This window comes from Panthera tigris, chromosome E2 (genome assembly GCF_018350195.1).
Source record: "Panthera tigris isolate Pti1 chromosome E2, P.tigris_Pti1_mat1.1, whole genome shotgun sequence".
NCBI lineage: Eukaryota > Metazoa > Chordata > Mammalia > Carnivora > Felidae > Panthera > Panthera tigris.
In genome coordinates this window covers 15730284-15752468 of record NC_056674.1, presented here as the reverse complement: position 1 = coordinate 15752468, position 22185 = coordinate 15730284, and the positions used below count along the sequence as shown (strand labels likewise).

General features: G+C 54.8%; 1 protein-coding gene across 9 annotated transcripts in view; it reads left to right on the top strand.

Annotated features, from left to right (window-relative positions):
- SIPA1L3 (signal induced proliferation associated 1 like 3) overlaps positions 1–21634 on the top strand; it is a 238350-nt gene extending 216716 nt beyond the window's left edge. For 8 of the 9 annotated variants that reach the window (XM_042969309.1, XM_042969308.1, XM_042969306.1 and 5 more), the window contains 6 exons: positions 8697–8862; positions 9617–9866; positions 12168–12311; positions 16303–16438; positions 18109–18190; positions 19424–21634. In XM_042969309.1, coding sequence (XP_042825243.1) covers positions 8697–8862; positions 9617–9866; positions 12168–12311; positions 16303–16438; positions 18109–18190; positions 19424–19567 — 922 coding nt within the window. In that variant the 3' untranslated portion in view covers positions 19568–21634. The remainder of the gene's footprint in view (positions 1–8696; positions 8863–9616; positions 9867–12167; positions 12312–16302; positions 16439–18108; positions 18191–19423) is intronic. The other variant, XM_042969314.1, reaches the window with a different exon arrangement.
- Positions 21635–22185: the final 551 nt, after the last annotated feature.

Genomic DNA, 22185 nt, shown 5'->3' with positions numbered 1-22185 from the left:
CAGGCCACGTGTTGGACTCCGTGGTCTGTAGATGCATCTCCCCAGCGTCCGCCTTCGTCCTCACGCAGCCTCCTCCCTGTGGGCGCGTCTCTGTGTTGGCGTTTCCCCCTTTTATGAGGACACCAGTTACTGGACGAGGGTCCATCCTCATTGTCTGAGACCCTGTTTCCAAATAAGGTCACGCTCTGAGATGCTGGGTTTGTACTTCAGCATCTTTTTGATGGGAGGGGACCCATAACACCACCTCTCAGGTCTTAACCCAGACACGCCATCCCTGGGGAAATTCGGTCAAGCCCACACCAGGCTCATCCCTTCCACTGACCTCATGCTTCTTCCCTTCTGCGGCACCTGTCCCAGGGTACATCAGAGCATCATTTCCTGGCGGCTGGCTTCCTCTCTGTCCCCCATGGTGGACTGAGAATTCCAGGAGAGCAGAGGTGCCATGAGCCCCACCCGGGGCCCAGTACACAGTAGGTGCTCAGATGATATGCCTGAATATATGATAACACTGAACAAACAAAAACCCACTTTTCCCTATGATAAGACTCAAACAGGGCTTTTTATAGATGTGTATATTTGTATAAATGTATGTGTGTAAACTAAGTATATAAAGTATATATATAAAAATATCAAATAGGGGCGCCTGGGTGGCTCAGTCGGTTGAGCGACTGACTTCGGCTCAGGTCATGACCTCACAGTTTGTGAGTTCGAGCCCCGTGTCGGGCTCTGTGCTGACAGCTCGGAGCCTGGAGCCTGCTTCGGATTCTGTGTCTCCCTCTCTCTCTGCCCCTCCCCCGCTCATGCTCTGTCTCCCTCTCTGTCAAAAATAAACAAACATTAAAAAAAAAATTTTTTTTTAAATATATATCAAATATTTGGGGACACACATAAAATAGTTTCATGGCTTCTTATAATATTCAATAATTTAGTTATAGATACATTTTTTTAAAGATTTTATTATTAAGTGATCTGCACCCAACATGGGACTTGAAGTTACAACCCTAAGATCAAGAGTTACACGCTTCATGGACTGAGCCAGCTGGATACATTTTTTAAATCACATGCAGAAGATAATATGTTAATTTAGAATGATGGCTTTTGTCCACACACTCGCATTTCATAAAGTTGTTTTATTCAGATTCTCTCTGAGCATTTTGGAGATAGTGTCTTTATCATTGTTAAAGATACTTCTAAAAAAAAAAAAAAAAAAGATACTTCTGAGTCACCTAACCTAATTTTCCAGAAAACACCGTCTTCAAGCTAAATTATTTGAGGTTAAACATACCTTTTTTTTTTCCTGCCTATGAAGCTGTCACTGAAATTTAATCCCAAGACACAAGAACTCATTTGCATAACTTATTTACCTCCGTATGTTAATACCCACTTTACCAACTACTGTCAGAAGCCCTTCCCCTACATTAGCTCATTTAATCCTCACTATGCAAGTACTTTGCATCCCATTTTCCAGATAAGAAAAATTGAGGTACAGAATGGTTACATTACTTGCCCAGATTCACTCAGTTAGTTAAGGTTAATCACTGCAAATGTTATGTTCGTTCATTGTGTAATTTGTCCCCACAAGGTCACCACATATTATGAGCTCATCACCCACCCCCACCAGGAGTGATTACCAAACCTGTCTTTCTTTCCTTCCCTTTTCCTTAATTCCGGTCAAAGACCTCTAACATGCCCCATGGAGAAGTGCTAATGGCCTCATCCAACGCAGGGGTTCTCCCTTTCAGCCTGACTGCTGGGCTCGGGCTGTACAGACCCAGCCCCACTGATCCTCCTCACAAGAGGGATCTGTTCTTACCTCCCATTTCCAGATGAGGAAACTGAGGCACAGTTAGAAGTACATAGCCAGGTTACCCAGCTTTCTAGCTGAGTAACGGAGCCAGGATTCATACCTGGCAAGGTAATTAACCATCAGAGTGTCTTGTCATATAAACCACCCAAGGAGGACTCCTGTGCAGGGCAGCGACCCCTATTTCCTGAGGACTAATTTCTTGGACAGAGCAGTGTCCTCTGTATTTGGGCACGTGCTCTAGTTGACCAAACGATGGAGTAAGCTAGTGAAGGACGAAGGATCTGTGCTGTGTCTCTCGTGCTCGGCCCTTCTGCTGCAGGCCCTGGTCAACACTGGGGGAGGGACAGGCCGACAGTTCTGCCTCAGGAGATGGCCAGACACCCCTGTTTTGACCACTTAATTCTGCTGGCCATCACAGAACAGCGTGAGGGTCAGGATGGGAATCCGTCAGCTGCCGACCCCCACCTTAACCCGTCAGTTTCCCTCTCTTTAAAATGGGGTGACAGTCATCCCTAGCTCCAGGGTTGTGAGGATTTAGTGAGTTAATCCATGGGAGCTTCTCCCCACCCCACCATGTTCCAGCAGCACAGAGCTTAGCAGGTGAGGGTGTGACCACGCCAGCGTGTTTCTCTACCGGCAGCGGCAGGAGATGCGAGGCTGGAGCTCAGATCGGGAGGTGGAGTCAGCAGCCCCTAGCCGTCCTGGGCACCTCCTCCCCGGCAGGCTGATCTTAACCCAACTGAAGGGACGGCAGTGCCCCTGTGGGCTAGAGTGGCCCCTGGGCCACCCTAAGAAGCCTCCCCCACAAACAGGCACAGCCAAGAACAGGCCGCTGCTCTTCCAGGGAACGGCCATACTGACACCACGTGTCTCCAAGTGTCACACTAGTCAGCGACATTACACAGGGTTGTTTGGACCTATACAGGTCGGGCCCCGCCCGACCCTGTCCCCGCAGACTCTGGGCCCAGTAAGGAGGCAGGCCCTAGCGAACAGTTTCTGTTGTCACACTTGAGGACCCAGGCCCCAAGCATCCTCACGTAGGGCCCCTGAGGGGACGAGGGGAAATACCGTGTGTGGGGGCAGCCTGGATACCAGGAGCGAGTGAGCACTCGGGGTGACAGGGGTAGTCCCTGAGTCTGACCGTCTCAGTTCACATCCCAGCTCCACCAGCACCTGTCGGCATCGGTGCCCCCACCTGTGGGGTGAGGCGATGGTAGAACCTCTCTCTCACGGCAGCCGTGAGGAAAGAATGCAGCCACACACGAGACACCAGCACCGGGGCGAAGGCCCAGCAGCTCACCAGGAGCAGCTGCTACCACGACCCATGCACGGCCGAGCACAGCTTCCATCATGAGTGAATCTCACGGTGGCTCAGAGCATCCGGCAAATGTGGATGCTGAGTGTCCTCAACTCACTGTGCCTCAGTTGCCCCAGCCTCAAAAGGGGAGGACAGGAGTACCCATCCTAGAGGTGACGTGAGGATTTCAGTGAGTCACAGGGAAATGCCTGGTCACTGTTGGCTGGGCTGACAGGCACTGGCGTCTATTGGTTGACGGCTGGCCTTCGGGCTCCTTCCTTCCTCGGATTTAGGTCCAGCTCAGCGCAGCCACCAAAGGAGCAGGGGAAAGCCTGTCCCCAACATCCACCCCCCACTCCTCCCACGGCAGGGCAGGCCGCCACTGCTTGCTCCTACAGGGCTCTCCCAGCCATCCTTCCAGGAATATCCTCCCTCCGCCTGAGGTGCAGACCTGCTGTGTGTCCTCGCCAGCCCTGCTGGCACAGCCCCCAGCTCAGACAGGCTGACAGCGGTGCTAATTAGCTTAATTAACTCGGCCCCGAGGGAGCCGCCCCAGTTGGAGGCCAGAGCCCAGAGTCAGCTGGGAGCAGGCCCGGCCAAGTCAGAGCCGTTGGTCGCCTTCCACCTCTGGCCCTTGTGTCACAGGAAAAAGGAGTTGCTGTTGTCTGGCTCCTTACTGCAGAGCCTTCTTTGTAAGTTGCCTTTCTTTTTCCTCCACTGCAAGTGGTTTAATTCCACGACACGGCAAAGTCCCAAGTTCAGGCAACATGGGCAAATTAGAGATTATGTCCGGTGCTGTAGGGCAGACATCGAGAGAAGGCACATCCTTCCTGGCGTTTTCTTCATTTGAACTTTGAAAGGTAAAACGTGCGCAGGATGAAAACCAAACTAGTACAAAAGGGTTTGCAACACAAAAGAAGCATCGCTCCCTTCTGTGGCGCCCAGCGGCCCAGCGCCCCTCCCCACATGCAGCCATAGCTCTGTTTCTGCTGCATCCTTCCTGGAATGTTCCAAACATGATGAAGCCCCTGTGATCGTGCGTGCTTCTTCCCCCACCCTCCTCTTCATTTGCCAGTATGGTTCCCCGTCTCTACCCTTCTGCCTTTTTCTCTTTCTTGCTCTTCTCTTACCTCGGTGAGGGTTCCATGTTAGCACCAAAGAGGTGATCTCATTCTTTTGAATAATCAGAGAGCGGTCTGTTTTGTCCTCAGGGGTCATTAGGTTTTGACAATCACGGAGACCAGAGATCTTGAGAAAAAGGAAAAAGATCAGAATGTGCGAGCCCGGTTCGGTTGGCTTTGTTAACCTGGAACTGATACCACTTTAAATTATTGCTCAGAATTTGCAGTGTAGGAAATACGTTGGAAAATTCTTCCAGGAGGAAAAGAATTAAGAGCACAAATGATCGATTTGACCCTCCAAACTGAATTCCGTCGTCCTTTTCCCCTTTAGACGTGTCGTGGCAGCACACAGACAGTGTCGGGCCGCGGGACCGGCTGCGGATGAGATGTGTGGCCGAGTTGAGGGTTGGGGGAGGCGGTCGTAGCAGGATGTCCTCTGGTGAGCCAGCCTTCCCCCGCGGAATCAGGAATGCCCCCAGGAGAGTCCTGGAGGTCCTGGGAGCTGGGAAGGAGATTTTGCAAATAAACACAAAGGAAACAGAGCAGGGAAGGAATACTTGTGTTCTTTTCCTTAACTTTTTAAGATATCTCTGTACTTTTTCCTCTTTCATAGAAGTCATTTAAGCTTGTTGTAAAAGGAAGGAAGAGGGGTGCCTGGTTGGCTCAGTCAGAGGAGTATGCGACTCTTGATCTTGGAGTTGTGAGTTCAAGCCCGACCATTGGATGTAGAGATTACTTAAATAATTTTTTTTTTTAAGAAAAGGAAGAGAGGGGGCACCTGGGGTGGCTCGGCCAATTAAGCGTCCAACTTTGGCTCGGGTCACCATCTCTCACTTCATGAGTTCGAACCCTGCGTCAGGCTCTGTGCTGACAGCTTGGAGCCTGGAGCCTGCTTCGGATCCTGTGTCTGCCCCTCCCCGACTCACACTCTGTCTCTTTGTCTCAAAAATAAATGAACAGAAAAAAGAAAAGGAAGAGAGGAAGGTTGGCAGGAAGGGGATGGGCAGGTGGGTTAGTGGGTTGGTTGGGAGGAAGGAAGGTTGGTTCTGTGTGATTCACACTGAACAGCTACTTCTGAGTGCTTGCAACATGGCAAGCCTTGTTCCCCACACAGAACAGGATGCAGATGGCTGCAGGTGAGGTGGGAGTGGGACCACAAGCACACAAGTGCCCACGACAAACTGCCAGGAGGTGAACAAGTGAAGCAGCACTCAGGATTGCGCGATCGAGCACATCTGGGCTGGGAGGGAGCGCCAGAGGGCTGAGGTCAGGGAGGCCTCTCTGAGGAGGCAACATTTGAGAAAAGCTGGATGGGTGAAAAGCTGCCATTCATGGGAAATGCCATTGAGGACACTCTGGGCAGACACAACAGCCAGTGCAAAGGCCCTGGGGCAGGAATGTGTCTGGCATGTTTAAGGAGCATTGGGAGGCCTGTGTGGGAGGAGATGAGGGCAGAGGCAGAGGAGGGCTTATCGTCAAGGATCTCATGGCTGTGGTGAGGCACATTCTTAGAAAGTGAATCCCCCAAGGGTACCCATCTTTTGGAGTTGAGAGTTTGGTAAATGTTAATGTATCAAACTAAGCTGTGTGTAAACTTAGTTACTGCTAAAAATGATTTCACACTATACATACCACTTCTTTATTTCTGTGCTGTATCTGAGAGAACCTCTTCCGGTGTCATGTGGATCAGGTCTGCCTCTCTTACTCTGTGGGGCCATCGTCCTTCTCTGGGAGGCTTCACCCTTCCCCTTCCTGAAGGACACCCTCCCAGAAGTAGAGCCCCTCGGGCCGAGAGTATGCATGTTTGAAAGTGTTCTGCGGGGGGGTTTGCATCTGTCCCGGAGGACGGCCTTGTAAACGGTGCCCCTTTTTGCCATAGACAAGCTGAGGTCCCAGCCGGCTCCCTCTCCAGGAGAGATGGGCACAGCACATGACATGCCCTGCGCTGAGTCCCACACATCACCCCCTTCCTTGCAGGGGATTCTGGAAAATGGCGAAACCCCTTTGGCATGGGGAGGGGTAAGCCCCCTTCCAGCTCCCATGGGAGGAACTCACTGAGGGCGTATACGCTTTCTGTGTCTCTTTTTTGGATCTAAAGCTTTTCATTTGCCCAGAGAGCACACTTCAGAGAACACCGTAATGGAGCCAGCATTACCCTAGACCTGGAATTCTAATTTGGGGAGGAATATGACCTGAGAAGAAAAAAAAACTCGCCACCCTATCTTCCTTCTTTTGTTAAAATCCCAAGGTGGCAGCTGAGAAAATGAGAAAGGAAATACAGACTTCAAAACCCTCAGGAGCCCTAGACATCTTATTTCTTCCTGGGTTCAAAGACTTTTTCTTTCCTGAGTTACAAAATGATAAAGTCCAGGTGTCACCTTTTTTTAAAATAGTTGTTAAAATGATTATTATTGCGATAGCCTGCGATTAATAAACAGAGACAGTTCAGAAGGGTATCAGATAAAGAGGGAAAGTCCCTTCTCCCCACCTCCTAAAAAGACGCCTACTTCCCAGAGGTAATTTACCATTGTTCATGATTTCTCCCAGAACTTTTTTTCTGCATTTAAAAGATTATTACTAAGCCAAACGCGATTACGTTCCACACACCGTTCATCCTTTACATGCCATGTCTGTGGTACAAACATGGCGGTCAAGTACAGTGGTAACGTCTGTAGGCCCTGCAGCCTGGTGGCCTCGGCTAGAATCCTGACTCCTCCACTCACAGGGGCTGTGTGACTTTGGACGCCTGTTGTGTAGTTACTCTAGTCCCTTTGTACCTCAGTCTCCCATCTGTAAAATGGGAGTAACAGTAATAGTGGCTCCCGGGGAGGCTGCTGTGCAGATTCAACGAGTTGTCGTGCATGGAGTCCTCGGGATGGTGGACAGGGCCCGGTACACAGTGAGGGGCTGTTAGCTGTCATTATTTCCCTCCTGGTGACACCTCTGGTCAGGGACCCAGTTTTCACCAGGAAAGTCAGACCTGAGCCCAAAGGCTGGGCCAGAGTCTGAGAGCTAGAGGAGGCCTCAGGGGAAGTCCCAGGAGTGGAGGACGAGGAGCCCCAGGGGAGCCAGAGGATGACGGCCTGTGGGGCCAGCAGAGGGGTCAGGGGAGCAGTGGAGGAGCGTGCGCAGCTCGGGGCCAGCCTCCGGTAAGCAGTTGGGAATGCTTCCCAAGCATTGGCTCTGTCGGGTGCCAGCCGGCACTTTCTAGCAATCCCCACAGTGCTGGGAGGTCAGCACGTTCTCCAGAGGATCGGAGAGGTGGTGTGATGTACCTGCAGCCTCTCAGCAAGAACGACTCAGACCCAGGCCTGTCCGCCTCTGGGGGCTCCTGCTTTTATTTTAGCCCCAGGCTGTGCCTCAGTGGCTTTTAGATGGCAGTGTTCTGGAAGGCAGCATGGGGTCAGCTTTGGGTGCTGAAGAAGAAGATGGTGATTTGAGTGACCCGGGCTCACAGACCAGCTTCTGGAACTGGGGGCCCAGTAGAAAAATGGGGATGGTGGCCATCAGGGGGCCCCAGGGCCCTGCCCCGGGTTCAGGTGCCTGATCTCTGGATCTTCCCAGCCACCCCATGATTCGTGAACTCTCTTAGCCCATACGATGGGTGAGGAAAACCAAAGTTAGGGACATCTGACGATGGACCCTGGGGGCCCCGGCCAGAGGTCTGCTCTCCGTGGCCCAGCACTACCCCCATGGGGACCTGGCTCCCAGGAGATTATCCCTCTGTGAGACGCCATGGGACCCCATCTCTCTTCTGCAGTTGGAAGCCCTGGTCTGGGCCACCCTCATCTCTCACCCCAACAGCTTGCAGGAACTTTCTCACTGTCTCCCTGTGAGGGTCACTTTTCCATCCAGCCACCAGAGTGATCCTTCTAAAACACAAATCAGGATCTCACACTCACCAGTTTGGAATCTCAGAGGCTCCCCAGATGTAGCCCCAGGTCTCCTCTGTGGCTCATTCCTGCAGTTCCTGCAGGATCTGTCCCGTCGCCTCCCAGACCTCCCCTCACACCACCTATCCCCTCCCTGTCCCCTCACTCAGGCCACCCCGCCTGTGGGCCCCTCCACTCCTCACTTACCAAGCTTGAACCCCTCGTAGCCCAGCACCTGCTGTTTCCTCTTCCTGGAGTGCTCTTCCACCCTGTGGGCTCCCTCCTGCTTCCCCCAGACTTCTGTCCATATATTCGTTGTCAGTCTCCCCGACTGGAGGTCAGCGCCATGTTCACTGCTATGTGAACAAGGCATGGCCCAGAGCGGGTTCCCAGAAGATAGAAACACTTGCGGGACGAGTGAATGGTGAGGATAAACGCTGCCCCCCCACCCCAGCTCACCTTCACCAGGTGACACGGAGAAGGCTGTGGCCCCTCACCCGGTGGCGGTGGCAGCCAGCCTTGGGTCAGGACCGCTTTGAGAAGCAGCTTGAACCCCCACCCCCCCCAAGACCCCTCTGACCCCGATCCTGTCATTCTAGGCAGGTGGACACCAACACGAAAAACGTCTTCGGGCAGCCGCGGTTGAGGGCGTCCCTCCGAGACCTCCGCTCCCCACGAAAGAACTACAAATCCACCATCGAGGACGACCTGAAGAAACTCATCATCATGGACAACCTGGCGCCGGAGCAGGAGAGAGACGCGGGAGTATGTAGAGGCCGCCCCACACACGCACACACAGTCTGGCGGGCCAGGCGGTCATGGGAGGGTGAGGGAGGAAGACAGGGCCCCCTGCAGTCACTCTGCCCATGGCCTCCACCTGGGGCACTGCCGGTCCCGTCTGGGTGTATGTAGCTTCGCAGTCAGGGGTCGGGTCGTCACATTAGTCAGGGACCTAATCGCAATGTAAGCCAGCCTCGGTAGGCACGTGGGGCATTTCTTCCACACTAGGGTAGCTCATGTGACTGGGAAGGGATGCTCTTAACTGGCTCTCGTGTCCTTCTCATGGAGCCCAGGCCGGAAGCAGCCTCCACCCACCCACCCTGCACGGTCCAAGAGTGGAGGCGGGTTCCCAGGAAAGTCAGGCTCCCTTAGACACTGCTTCCCTTCACTCTTGTGCCCGCCTACTCCTGGTTGGCTGTGCTCTCCTGTGGGCCCAAGCTGGCCCCAGTCTCTCCAGGGCGCTGTCCCCAGCAGTCCCCACCGATGACTGGCGTTGCCTTCCCTGACCTTACCTGGAACGGGAGAGTGGCATTGGCCTCTTGAGGGCCAGAACCAAGTGGGGCGTGACTGGGGGAGGAGCTATCCCCAGGGGAAACTTGGGATTCTTTGAGCAGAAAGGGGCAAAAGCAGATGCCGGGTGGGTCAGAAACACAGCCATCCAAGACGGGAAGGTGCCTCCGAGGACAGTGACCGTGAGCCAGGCCACGACCGCGGCCCATGACCCACCCTGTCTCGACAGCAGTCCCCACAGAAGAGCCTGCAGCGGACGCTGTCAGATGAGAGTCTGTGCAGCGGGCGGCGGGAACCCAGCTTCGCCAACGCTGCCAGCCTGGAGCCGGGCCTGCCCAGCGATGTGCTCTTCAGCAGCACCTGCGCCTTCCCCTCCAGCACGCTGCCCGCCCGCCGCCAGCACCAGCACCCCCACCCCCCTGGCGGCGGCAGCCCCAGCACCGTCCCTGCGACCGGCAACGGCTTCCCAGAAAAGAAATGTGAGCCCGGGCCCCTGGGGCTGGCGGGGGAGTCTCCCTGGCGATGGGAAGCGGGGGAGGGGGGACAGTCAGCACTGGAGATCCTCAGTGTTGGTGTCATCCAGGGTAGGGAGGTGGGTGCATAGGAGTTTCAGTCGGGTACCGATGGTGTGGCACAGGGTGTCCCACAGAGCAGGGGATTGTCGGCCAGGCACCTGGGGGGTCACCTAGAAGTCTGGAGTGCCCCAAAATTGGAGTCATCTGAGACCAGAGAGAGGGTGTCAGCACCCCCTCCTGCAGCCTGGAGGGCCGTGAGGATCAGGACTTACAGTTGCTGCGCCCCCAGATCCCGTCCCAGCACCAAGCAGATGGCTTCGCGAGTGTTTATTTACTTACCTGATTCCCCCCAAGTCTGCCAGCTCTTGGAGGGAGGGGGTGTAGGGATATGACTCATCCATCCTTTGACTCATCCAGCGACTGCTTACTGAGCATCCCCCACGAGGGGGGCACCGTGCACATGGCCCCCATCAGAACCGGTGCACCATTTTGGGCTGGCCCTGCCTTTGGTCCACCCTGCAATCCCTCATTCACAACCCCAAACACTCTACAACTGAGAGGTCATGCAGAAGTTTGGGCCAAGCTCACTGAGCAGCAAAACCCAACCCAGACGGACATGAGGCTATGTATTTGTTGTTCTTCTTTACCCCATCTGGTGTGAGTGACCGTGAACTTCACTGCAGAACACTGTTGTGTTGGATACGGGGTGCTGCCCAGCCGTTCTGGGTGTGGTATGTTATAGCACCTGCACAGCTTTCTCCGATTCAAACAGATCTTGACTTCGGAGATGTGTCCCCAGGGGTTTTGGCCGAGGGCTGTGTCCTGTATTATTGGGATGGAGCCTCCCAAAGCCTCCTCTCACTCAGTCCCCATCTCAGCTCGAGGCGAATCTACCCCTCACTGCATTAAACTGAGACTCAGATTAATACGTGGAAAACGCTTAGCACGATCCCTGATAATGCGGGAAAAGCAGTAGCTATTTATTATTTTGTTAGCATTCTACCGTCTGGAGCAAGCATTTTAATCCATCGCGAGTCAGGCTTGTACCTCCGGACTGCAGAGCAGGGCTAGAACAGAGTATTAACAGGGACCTTCTAAACCCCAAACCCTCATGGGGTTGGGCTTAGAGCAGGGTCAGTGTCAGGCCACGCAGTCCAAAGGCAAGTGTCACTACCAGGCAGTGTGAATGCGGGCGAGACGTCTCGCTCTGAGCACAACTCAGGGCCGTAACAGCACCTCCCTCCTGGCCAGTTGGAGGTGAGGCTGGGAGATGATCCCCATGACACAACCCGGCATGGTGCTCAGCAGGAGGACATGTGGTCAGTCAGGCCTGGCCTTTCCTGCCTGAGTCACCTCCTGACCTCTCGGTGCCTCACAGCAGTTCTCTGTCTCCTCCCCTTTGGCAGCTGTGAGGCATCAGCAGGCCGAGGCCCAGGGCCTACAGCTGGCACGTGGGACTCAGCCGATGGCTGCGGCAAATGCGGCCGCTGGTGCTGTCACTCCCAGGGGCCTCTTTCTCTGCCTGGCCTGTCACATGAGGACCCAGCAGCTCTCCCCACGGTGACCCTGCCATAACCAGACACTGTCCACGCACTAACGACCTGGATTTATGTCTGCGGGCTGGCACTGCGTCCTCCGCTCCACACCTCCAGAAGCAGACTTCTGGCCTGTCCCCTGCCGTCCCATCTCAGGGCCAGCTTCCGAATCCTGAAGCTCCCCCTGCACCCTGGCTCACACTCACATCCCCTCTTCAGGAAGTACTTTTGCAAGTACAAAATAGATCCAGGGGCTGCCGCTTGTTCCCCTGCCCCCACAGCCTCACCTGTCCTGTCCGCTCTCCTCTCCCTCCTGGACCACGGCAGCCTCCTCACTGTCTCCCCGCTCCCCGCCCCCACACGGTCCGTCTTCTACACACAGCCAGAGAGAGCCCGTGAACACCTCTGTTGGGTCACATCCCTCCCTGCACAGAGCCACCTGAGTGGCTCTGTGTCACTCAGCAAAAGACAAAGTCCTGACCCACGAGGCCCCACAGTCCAGCCCCATCACCTCTGATTTCACCTCCTGCTACTCTGTTCCTCTCTCTCTGTCCCCACCCTCGTAAACACCTGATACTCCCACCCCTTTTCCTGCTGGCATGTGTCATCTTCTAATAATCGTATTAATCGTTTGTGCTGTAACAATTCTGTAATGTTACACACTACAGAAAGTTTGTTTCCTTCACGTTGTCATTCTCCCCCATCTCCCGTCTCCACTCTTCCTACCCAGCCACCATCTCAGCCTCGGAGCTCTCGCTGGCCGATGGGCGGGACCGGCCACTGCGGCGCCTTGACCCCGGGATGATGCCACTGCCTGACACGGCCTCTGGCCTTGAGTGGTCCAGCCTGGTAAATGCAGCCAAGGCATACGAAGGTAGGCGCCTTCTGCCCAACCTGTCCTGGTCCCTACCGACCCCCTGCTGTGTTCTAGAAGGATCAGTGGAGGGCCTTGGGGCTTTGAAGTGGGACACGCTCAGGATCCAGAATTAGGGGGAGCAGGGTTCACATCCTGCCCTGTCACTTATTCACTGTGCAGTCCTGGGCAAGTGTCTTTGTCTCTCTGATCCCATTACCTCATCTACGAAGCAGGAATGTGACCTGTGCCCACTGCCCAGGGCTACGGTGAAGATTACAGGAAACTGTGTGTAAAACATGTCAGGCACAGAACAAGCCCTCAAAAGACAGTGCCTTATGTTATATCACCGGGCAGACTTACAATAACCCAAATTGCATTTAGATTTGCTTTGGCTGCAGGTGGCAGAAAACCCAAGTTTTCTTGACTTAAATAGGCAAGTTAACAATGACTTAAATAGACAAGGTTTTTATGCAGGTTAAAAGTCCTGAGGTGGGTGGTGTGGGCCTGGTGTGGCACTTCCACAAATTCATTAGGGTGCAGGCTCCTCAAACCCTCTGCTCTGCCATCTCCAGGGAGCCTTACCCTCATGGTCCAAAATAGCTGCCAGAGCTCTGGCCATCATGTCCAGCTCCAACCAGCAGGGGAGAGATACATCCCCTCCATTTAGGGATGTGTCTCTAAGCCTGGCGCTCCCCCTGCACTTACTTCCCAATGGCCAGAATATCACACACAGCCCCACCTAATAGCTTCCGGGCAGGCTGGGAAATGAGGCCTTATGCCCAACTAAAATTTGGGATTCGTTATTATGGAAAAAGGGAAAACAGGTGACAAGGGACAGCTAACAATCTCTGCCATTTCTTTCCCACGTGACTTGGGCGAGCAGCTTTATCTTTCTAAGACTCAACTGTAAAATGGGACTTCTGGTGATCCCTAACACACATGAACATGTTCTTCTGGCTCATTTTTTTCAGTATTTTTCAGACTATAGCTTTGCTGTCCTTCCTCCAGGAGGCTCTCCCTGATATCCCTTAGTCTGGATTAGGCACCTGCTCTGGGCTCCCACAGCCCTGACCCCTCTGCCTGTGCCTCCTCCCTCCCAACCCTGACCTCAGGGCCTCTGCTGTCTAATGAAGGGTCTGTGTCCCCACTGGACTCTGAGGGCAGGACCTGGGGCCAGCTCGGTCACTATTGGCTTCCCAGCATGGGTCTGGCTCAGCGCAGGATGCCTTAAACCAGACCCATATGGTACATGACCTTCATATTTCCATGTTTGGGCTAGTCCACATCTGGCAGGTGGCCCTGGAGGAAGCTTCCTCCTACCGTGCAGTCTCCCTGGAGGAGAGGCAGTCAGGCCTCTGGTTATGGGTAAGGTGGCACAGGAGAGCAGTCAGGGAAGACGGGAAGACCAGGCCAGGCCTCTGAATCACCGGGAGGGGAGTGGCTGCCAGCAGGGGCCCAGTGCTGCAGGCAAATTTGACCCTTCAGAGGCCTGACGCTCTCAGTGGGGGACAGGGTTGCTCCATGTGGCGTTTCCAGGAGGAGGTGACCGCGGGCCACCATGACGTTACAGAGCGTCTCTAGGGAGCCAGCACTTTATCACAGACATCACTTCTATTCTCTAGTGTGAGGGATGTGTTAGGATTCCCGGTTACAGATGAGGAAACTGAGTCTCAGCCATCAGAGTCACCTACCTGGCCAAGGGCACACAGGGCAAGGATTTAAGCCCGGACCTGAACGTTTTCCAGAAAGATGGGCATGGTTTCCTTTATAGAAAAGGAAACTGAGATGGCTCTTACACTTTTAAAAATACACTCAAGCTCTCTCCTAATAAAATAGATGCAAGTCACAACTCACCGAGCTACGCGTCCTCACCAGTCAGAACTGCAGAGATGGAGTTCGAGAGCACTTGCTTGCGGGGGAGGGGAAAGGGGCCCCTCGCACGTGGCAGGTTCAGTGTAAGGTGGGTGTGAGCCCAGTACCTGCTGCCAGAGTGAAAATGCACGTGCTCTGTATCCCCACAAATCTCGGGGGTCTTGGCATGGGGAGGCCTTTCCTCTAAGTGTGACCCAGTTGACCGTCGTCCCGTGGTGCCTCCAGCCCGGCACAGACTTCATGCTCACCCACTCTCTGAACAGCTGTGGTGGGAAAGCAGGGACAGTTTGGGGGACAAAAAGGGAACTGCATATATTATACTGGTTCATTTATTGATTCTACAAACCAGACGCTGCTGGCCCCAAAAGTTTCATGTGCCCCGCCCCCGCCACCACCACCACAAGTCACGGGTAGTGTCGGGCTGAACATTACTTGGGTCCAGGACTTTGGGAGGGAGGGGCACAGATGGGGCCCAGCAGAGGATGTGAAAAGTGAAGGCACGGCGGTCTCCTGAGGGAGGTAAGGGCAGGCGTGGTTTAAAGGCAACGCACAGCCCACTGCCTGGGTTTGAGCCCCAGCTTCGCTGCTGCTGAGCACGGTGGCGACCGGTCCGCCTCTGCCGCCTCAGTCTGTTCATCTGTAAATAAAGTCGGATGATATTCCTACTGCAAAGTGGTTGTTAGCGTTAATGAATTTACGTAGGCTCACGGCACTTGTGTCATCATGGGGCGCCTGGGTGGCTCAAGTCAGTTAAGCGTCTAACTTCAGCTTAGGTCATGATCTCACAGTTCACGAGTTCAAGCCCTGCGTTGGGCTCTGTGCTGACAGCTCAGAGCCTGGAGCCTGCTTCAGAATCTGCATCTCCCCCTCTCTCTCTGCCCTTCCCCCATTCACGCTCTGTCTCTCTCTCTCAAAAATAAAACATTTAAAAAATTGTTTTAAAAAAATGAGTGGCACCATTTATAGCACCTGCATATTCCTGAGGGCATTTGGGTTTTCAACCCCAGACTCAGGGTCCAGGAAGAGAACCTAAGGGCCTTTATCAGCTGTCTTCTCCAAGTCTCCACAGGGGCCCCAGGGGGTCTCACAGCTGCCTGTGGGGGGAGGGGGGCCTCATTCCCTGGGTTTCCTGAGCAGTGGCCTCTTTTTTTGATGGGGTGCAAGGGGAGTGTGGGGGCCATGTCCCAGGAGGAATGCAGGGAGAGGTGCCAGGGCCACCTCCTCTCCACCCCGTCCCCCCGCCCCCAAGGTCCAGGCATCCTAGGGCCAGGATCACTGGTTCTGTGGGAAGCAGCTGAGAAGCTCCAAGCCTCTCCCTGGAGACCCAGATGCCAGCAGATGTGTGGAAGGCAGAGCTGTCCAGACACTGGTTCCCAGCTGTGGGCTTATGAGAGGGGCTGGGGCAGCCAAAGCCCCCTCCCCAGTGGCCACTCCATTTACCCCCAAGATCAAGCCCTGCATTGAGCTTTGAGCTGACAGCTTGGAGCCTGCTTGGGATTCTCTCTCTCCCTCTCTGCCTCTCTCCCACTCACTCCCACACTCTCTTTCTCTCTCTCTCAGATAAATAAACCTCAAAAAAATAAAAATGCAGGTGCTCAGGTTAGGACCTGGGAATCAGAGCTTTAACAGCCATGTGATTTCTTTTCTCTCCTCAGTATACATGGTATTCTGTCTTCTCTTTCTGCTTTTGAAATTTCACAGAGCTTCTCAAAACTACAGTGCAAATGAATCCCTGTGTACTTCTCACCCAACTTCAACCCCATCCTCTTTTGGCCACTTTTTTCATACCATTTGTTTGTTGATGAAACCAGGTCATTTATGCTGAATTTGGGTGGTTACTCTGTCACGCTGCCATTTGACTTGTTTCTGTCCCTTGCATTTTGTATAAACTGGTCACTAGTCTACAGGCTTGCTCAGCATCAGGATGAGATTTTGTTGTTAGTGTCAATTTGGTTTGGTTTTTTTGGTTGGAGCCCATCCTGAGTGCGTGATCTAACAAAAGTGATTGGGAGTGTCACGGAGGTCTGGGTGGGAGGTGTGCTGGGAAAGGTGGTTGGTCGGTGGGGCGGGGGAGCAGAGGGAGGAGGCACTGGAAGCCCTGCTGACTCCTCTCCCCTCTCCCGTCTCTGCCCGGCAGTGCAAAGAGCTGTCTCACTCTTCTCCCTCAACGACCCAGCTCTGAGCCCGGAGGTCCCACCTGCACACAGTCCTGTCCACAGCCACCTGAGCCTGGAGAGGGGGCCCCCAACCCCCAGGACCACCCCTACCATGAGGTGAGGTTTCCCTGGGAACACCTGGTGGCCCAGCAACTCGGATCCCTGAGGGTGGCCGGCCTGCCCCGTGAAGGAGGGGGACACCAGGCGGATGAGAGACAGCAGCTGCTTGCCCATCCCCCACGCCCCCTCGGCACAGCCAGGGGGGCGTCTCCCCTGAGGGACTTGGGAGTAACCCACACACCGGAACCCAGAGGTGACCTTGTCCGGGTTAGCCTGGTCCTCGTGGGTGGAGACAACGCAGCGTCATCCATATGGTCAGTCGACCTCCAACTTCAAAAAACCTCTAAGTGGTGCCCCCCACTGCATCCTCACCCGCCCCGGTCCCTTCCTCCCTGCCTTTGATCCCCCCCCCGCCCCCCCGTCTGCCCCTGGGTCTCCTCCGCACGTTCCAGAATTCTGAGGATGGCCACCTGATAGTTACTGTTCGCCTCTCCCCTGGCACGGCCCGCTGGGCCAGCTGTGGAAGCGCTGACGGAGGCCCTACCCGCGTGAGGCTTCCCGGGGAGAGAAGAGGACATGGGTCATCGCACGTTTAGTGCAACAGACTTGACCGCACTAGGTTGGCAAAAAATACAAGGCAGGCTCACACCAGAGGTGCGCTGTACTTTATGGGCAAATTAAGTAATTTTCGAGGGAAATTTTGACTCTCCTGGGTTTTGGTGTTTTGTTTTTGTTTTTGACTCCTCTTCACACCCCTCTTTTCACTGGCTTTAGAACTCAACCTCCACCAGAGATGTGGCCCGACTGTAATCACAGGAACTCGGCACTTACAAATGTGCCAATACAGTGAGGGCGGGAACAGGCTGGGTGTGGAGAGGGCAGGACTGTGGGCTCTGGGCGAGCTCCTGGATTCCCTCCGCCCCTGAGCTGACCCTCTCCCACCTGCCCTGCAGCTGCAGGCCCCAGGAGCCAAGACTGTGGTGGAAAGAAAGGGCAGGAGGGCTCAGTGTCTCTCCTCTCCGCTGCGGCAGCACACCCTGCCCCGCCCCCCACAGTGCCTAGTGGAGCCCCCACAGGGAGGGGCTGCCCCTCTCCTCCTCAGGGGCCGGGCAGGCCAGGGCTGGGTTCCAGGGTGCAGGGTCCCCTTCTGCCCAGCGGGTAATGACGAGGTGACCTCCCAGATTACACTGGGCGCGGAGCTCTGTTAGATCGAGACTGTGCACAGCGCAGGGCAGGCTCTCTGTCACGGGGGCGCCGTCATCGTCTTTGTCAGTGTCCTCCATTCCCGTCCCCGAGGGCAGGCCCCCATGTTCAGTGTCCCGTGGCAGACACCGTGCCCAGGTCTGCGAGGTGCTCAGTGGATGTGTCTGTGAGGTGGGTTCTGGTTTTGCTCTGTGTGAGGCGCTCACACCTAAAGCACACGCGTGGTTCAGGCCCCGCGGGGGAGGCACACGTCAGGGCGGGCACATGCACAGCCATCCACAGGCTGCCACAGCCCTCCGTCCACATCCACAGATGTACTGTCTTTGGGTAAAGCGCAGCAGGGAGGAGGGCTGGCTCCTTTCTGGCTTCCCCCAGAGCCTCCCTCCAGGCATCCCTCAGGACCCCAGCAAGGAAAGGACTCTCCAGAACTTCGGGGACAGGAGTGTCCCGTACCCCCTGTTCCTCCGGAGCCCTCCCTGGGGGCCGGTGGGCCTTGGGTCTCACCCTGCCCCTTGTCTTTCCAGCGAGGAGCCTCCCCTGGATCTGACAGGCAAGGTGTACCAGCTGGAGGTGATGCTGAAGCAGCTGCACACCGACCTCCAGAAGGTAAGGCCGCCAGGCGGCCAGCCCTCGTGGCGCACCCCCCCGTTCCGCCCCCCAGACACTCGGGTGTGGGGCGTGGGCAGCGAGGCTGCGGCACCTGTCCCCACCCGACCCCTTCCACGCTGGGAGAGACCACCCAGCTTTGAGTGTCGTCCTGAGTAAAGAGTAGAAGGTGACCGTGCCAAAGGCTGGGAAACACATGGAGGAAACCTGCCTACAGTCTCGGAGGAAGAACACATTGGCCCCAGCCTTTTTGGGGGGCAGGGGGATGATATTTATCAAACAATGTAACTGTCTGCCTTGTTGATCTAGCAGTTCCACTTGTGGGAGTTTGTCCAGCAGAATTTCAAGCATAGGTACAGAGATCCATGAGCAAGGATGCTCATTGCTGCTCTGTTTGCAATAAAAAAAATTGGAGCCGGTGCAGCTGTCCCTCCACGGGAGAACGGTTATATAAAGGACAGGACACCCATGCAGTGGAATATTCTGCAGCCAATTAAAATAATAGCAGGAATCTGTGTATTTACTCACATACAAAAGAAGTCCAGTAACTTAAGTAAAAACTGAGCAAGCTACAGAACTATTTCCTAGAACATTGTCATACTTTAAAAAAAAAAAAAAATTAACATCCACAGGGCAGAGGGTTATCTAGAAGGCAGCGTTCCAAATTGTTCATTATACGTACCTCCAGGGTGTAGAAGAATGAGGAGAGAAATAAGGGCAGAGAACTTCCACTTGTGGCTTTATATACTTTTGGGCAAAAAACCAAAAAGGTGGCAGAGTGTAATGTGGAAGCCTCAAGCACAGGAATCATAGGGGCCCAGGTTCAAATCCGACCCCACCATCTAATACTGCCTGAGCTTGGACAAGTCAGCGGCCTTCAGATGTGACATGTCCTGGAAGGGCGTCTCTGAAAGGCCAAGGGAGCCTGTATGGCGGGCAGCCTGCGCCCGCATCCCAAGCTCCCCACTTTCCGTTAGGAGAGGCTGGGTTTCCTCTCTCAGGAAACTGAGGCTAACAGTCCCCGAGTCCTTAGATGGCCATGAGGGTAAAACGGGGTGGTGGTAACTACAGTGAGGTCTGTTGGAAGAGTTGAGGAAATGGGTCCAGAGAGATGAGGCAGTCTGCCCATGGTTACGAAGCCGCTGAGAAGCAGAGCTGGGGCTTGAACCCCTGGCCGCCTGGCTCAGGAGGCCTCGTCTGTGCCCACCCGCTGACGCTGGCCCCACTCCACAGGAGAAGCAGGACAAGGCCGTGCTGCAGTCGGAGGTGGCCAGCTTACGCCAGAACAACCAGCGCCTGCAGGAGGAGTCACAGGCCGCCAGCGAGCAGCTGCGCAAGTTCGCGGAGATCTTCTGCAGGGAGAAGAAGGAGCTCTGAGGCGGCGAGCCGCCCCCACCCCTGCCCGGGCCAGCCGCGGGCTCCCGCTCTCCTGTCTCCCTTGGCTCGCTCCCAGTTGCGGGTATGACCACGATAACCCAGCCAGGGCCCCACCGCCCTCCTCGTGGACACGGAAACCCTGGATGGCCGCAGGCCCCGCCCCGGGCTGTGAGCTGTGGTCTGCTCAAGGTCCTCCTGCCCCACAAGATGACATGGTCTCAGGCCTCCCTCTGAACTGCCCATCTCTGGTCCCTGGGGACTGGACCGTGCCCACGCCGCACCCAGGAGGCCCATCTAGCCTCTTCCTAGGACCAAGCCATCAGAAGCTGTAGGAAGGGGAGAGGGAGGGCAGGTGTGTGTCTCCAAACCCCGCAGCTCCAGGAGTCCACAAACCAGGTTTCTTCACCACGTGCAACAGAGTTTGGGCTTGTGGGGCCAAGCCCCCTGCATGAAAAACCAGTGTGAAACTGGCCCGTGCTTCCCCTCGGCCCCAGAGAGATGAAGGCCTGTGTGGAAACTGGCCAGGGGTCTCAGTCCCAGTGCACTAGCTCCAAATGGCACGGACAGTATCCCCTCCCAACCTCGCTCTTCCAAAAAGCAGCCAGGAGCACTTTGTTAGAGTTTCACTTCTTTCTTGGGACCCTGGATGGAGAGAGGACACCCCCAGCATCCAAAGTCAACTTCTTTGAGGGGAAACTCTATTTGCACACTCGGGACTGTTTATACCGTCTTTTTTCTATCCGCCCCTCGACCGCCAAAGGCCACAGCGCCCAGGCCATGCCACCTTCCAGCTACTGCCCTGGCCCCAGGCAGCGAAGCCCTGTCTCTCCTCCCCAGGCCCCGCCAGCTCCGACCGCACAGCCAGGGCCTCTTCCGGGCACCAGGAGGGGCTCCACGCAGCCCTCCGGTCAGGGCTGGAGAGAAAACAGCCTGCAACTCCTCTCTGGTTCTGTTTTCCCTTCGCAAGCGGACGCCCGGACACCCTCACTGTGCTTCCCGGGGAGTGCTTTGCTGTGTGAACCCCCCCCATGAGACGCTGGTTCTCTAAAGGCAATAAGGGGCAGCTTGCCAGGCAGCCGAGCCAGAGTGGTACTACGCTGTTCACCCAGGAAACAGAGTTTCTTTTTTTCCTTTAAAAACAAAAATATATATATATATATATATATTTATTTTTTCATGTAGAGTTGCGCCAGAACAAGTCTGTATGGCCACAATCTGTGGATTCCCCCAACCTCAAGCTGAGGATCAAGGTGTGTCCCCCGTGGACTGGGACTCAGTGGGAGGACTCAGAGGGATAAAGTCAGGGTGGGCAGGTGGGTGGCCTTTCCCATTTTGGGAGGCCCCAGGCAGGGGGAGCTGGCCCGGCTCCGAGCAGCACCCTCTGGGCTGGAAGCCAGCAGCAGGTCGTCCAGCCTTTGTCCAGAGACACCCCGCCCCCTGCTTTCTCTTTGAGGCCAGAAACCTCAGGGCAGGGGGCTCCGGAACTGCACAGGACACAGAGAGGTGCCGGGCTGGACAGGGAGGTGCCACACTGGGCCGGCCGGCTGGTGCAAGAGAAAAGGGCGCTCCTGTCTCCCTGTGATCAACCTCTGACCCCAGCCACACCGCAGTCCCTCGAGAAGCCCTCAGCTGCCATCTCCTATCCCTCACCTGTGGTGTGAGATGAGGGCTTCAAGGTGGGACCTGCTTGGTCCTCAGTCCTGGCCAACTACTGTGATATCTCTGCCCCTCTTCCCCACCCCTTTTTGGAAGGGTTCTCCAGGACCTCCCCACCGCCTTTTCCTCAGACCCTAACCTGGAGGCTGCCCCCCCTCTTTTTTTTTAAGTTCTCCTCATCTCTTCAGATCATTTGAATCATTTTGGGGACCTAATCATGTACATTGACAAGTGTAAATTATGATTTTTGGTTTTGTTTTCTGTTATTTTTTAAGGATCTCTGCAAAACAAATCTATTTAATTTGAGGTTAGTGTTCAATCTGAAGGCTTGAAGATAGCAGGGGTTTTTTTTCATATGCTGATTTCATTTGGATTTTTTATTCTTTATTGTCTTTTTTTTTTTTTTTTTTTTTTTTCCTATCCCTGTCTTGAGATTTTTCTGGCATGTTTCTGGAGGTTTCAAAGGAAATAAATGTTTCATAGAAATGGCTTGTGTGTTCACTAGCTGGGCAGCTGCCTGGAGTCACTGATGGGAGGGTGTGGTCCAGCGTCAGCCTCCTTCCCCATCCCCCTGGTCCCAAACGCCATCTCTCTCCCTCTCTCTCTCTCTGTCTCTCTCTCCCTCTGTCTCTCCCTTTGTCTCTCTGTCTCTGTCTCTCTCTCTCTCACGCACAAACACACACGCACACACACACCCTTCCCTAAGAACCAGCCTTGAAACCCAAATGACAGGAATCCAACACTGAGAATGTAAAAAGTCCTTAAGTTAAAAAGGGAGCTTCTACTGAAGAAGTCATATACTGGAGGCCAGAAAGCCAGACCTAGCCCACGGAGTTGCGCTGGTTTTAGATTTAGTGGTCAAACTTTTAAAAATCTGGAGGTTGGCCATAAAGCCGGATTTCCAGCTTGGTAAATCTGCCCTTTGAAAGCGAACTCAGAAAGAACCAAGGGGCCCCTGTCTC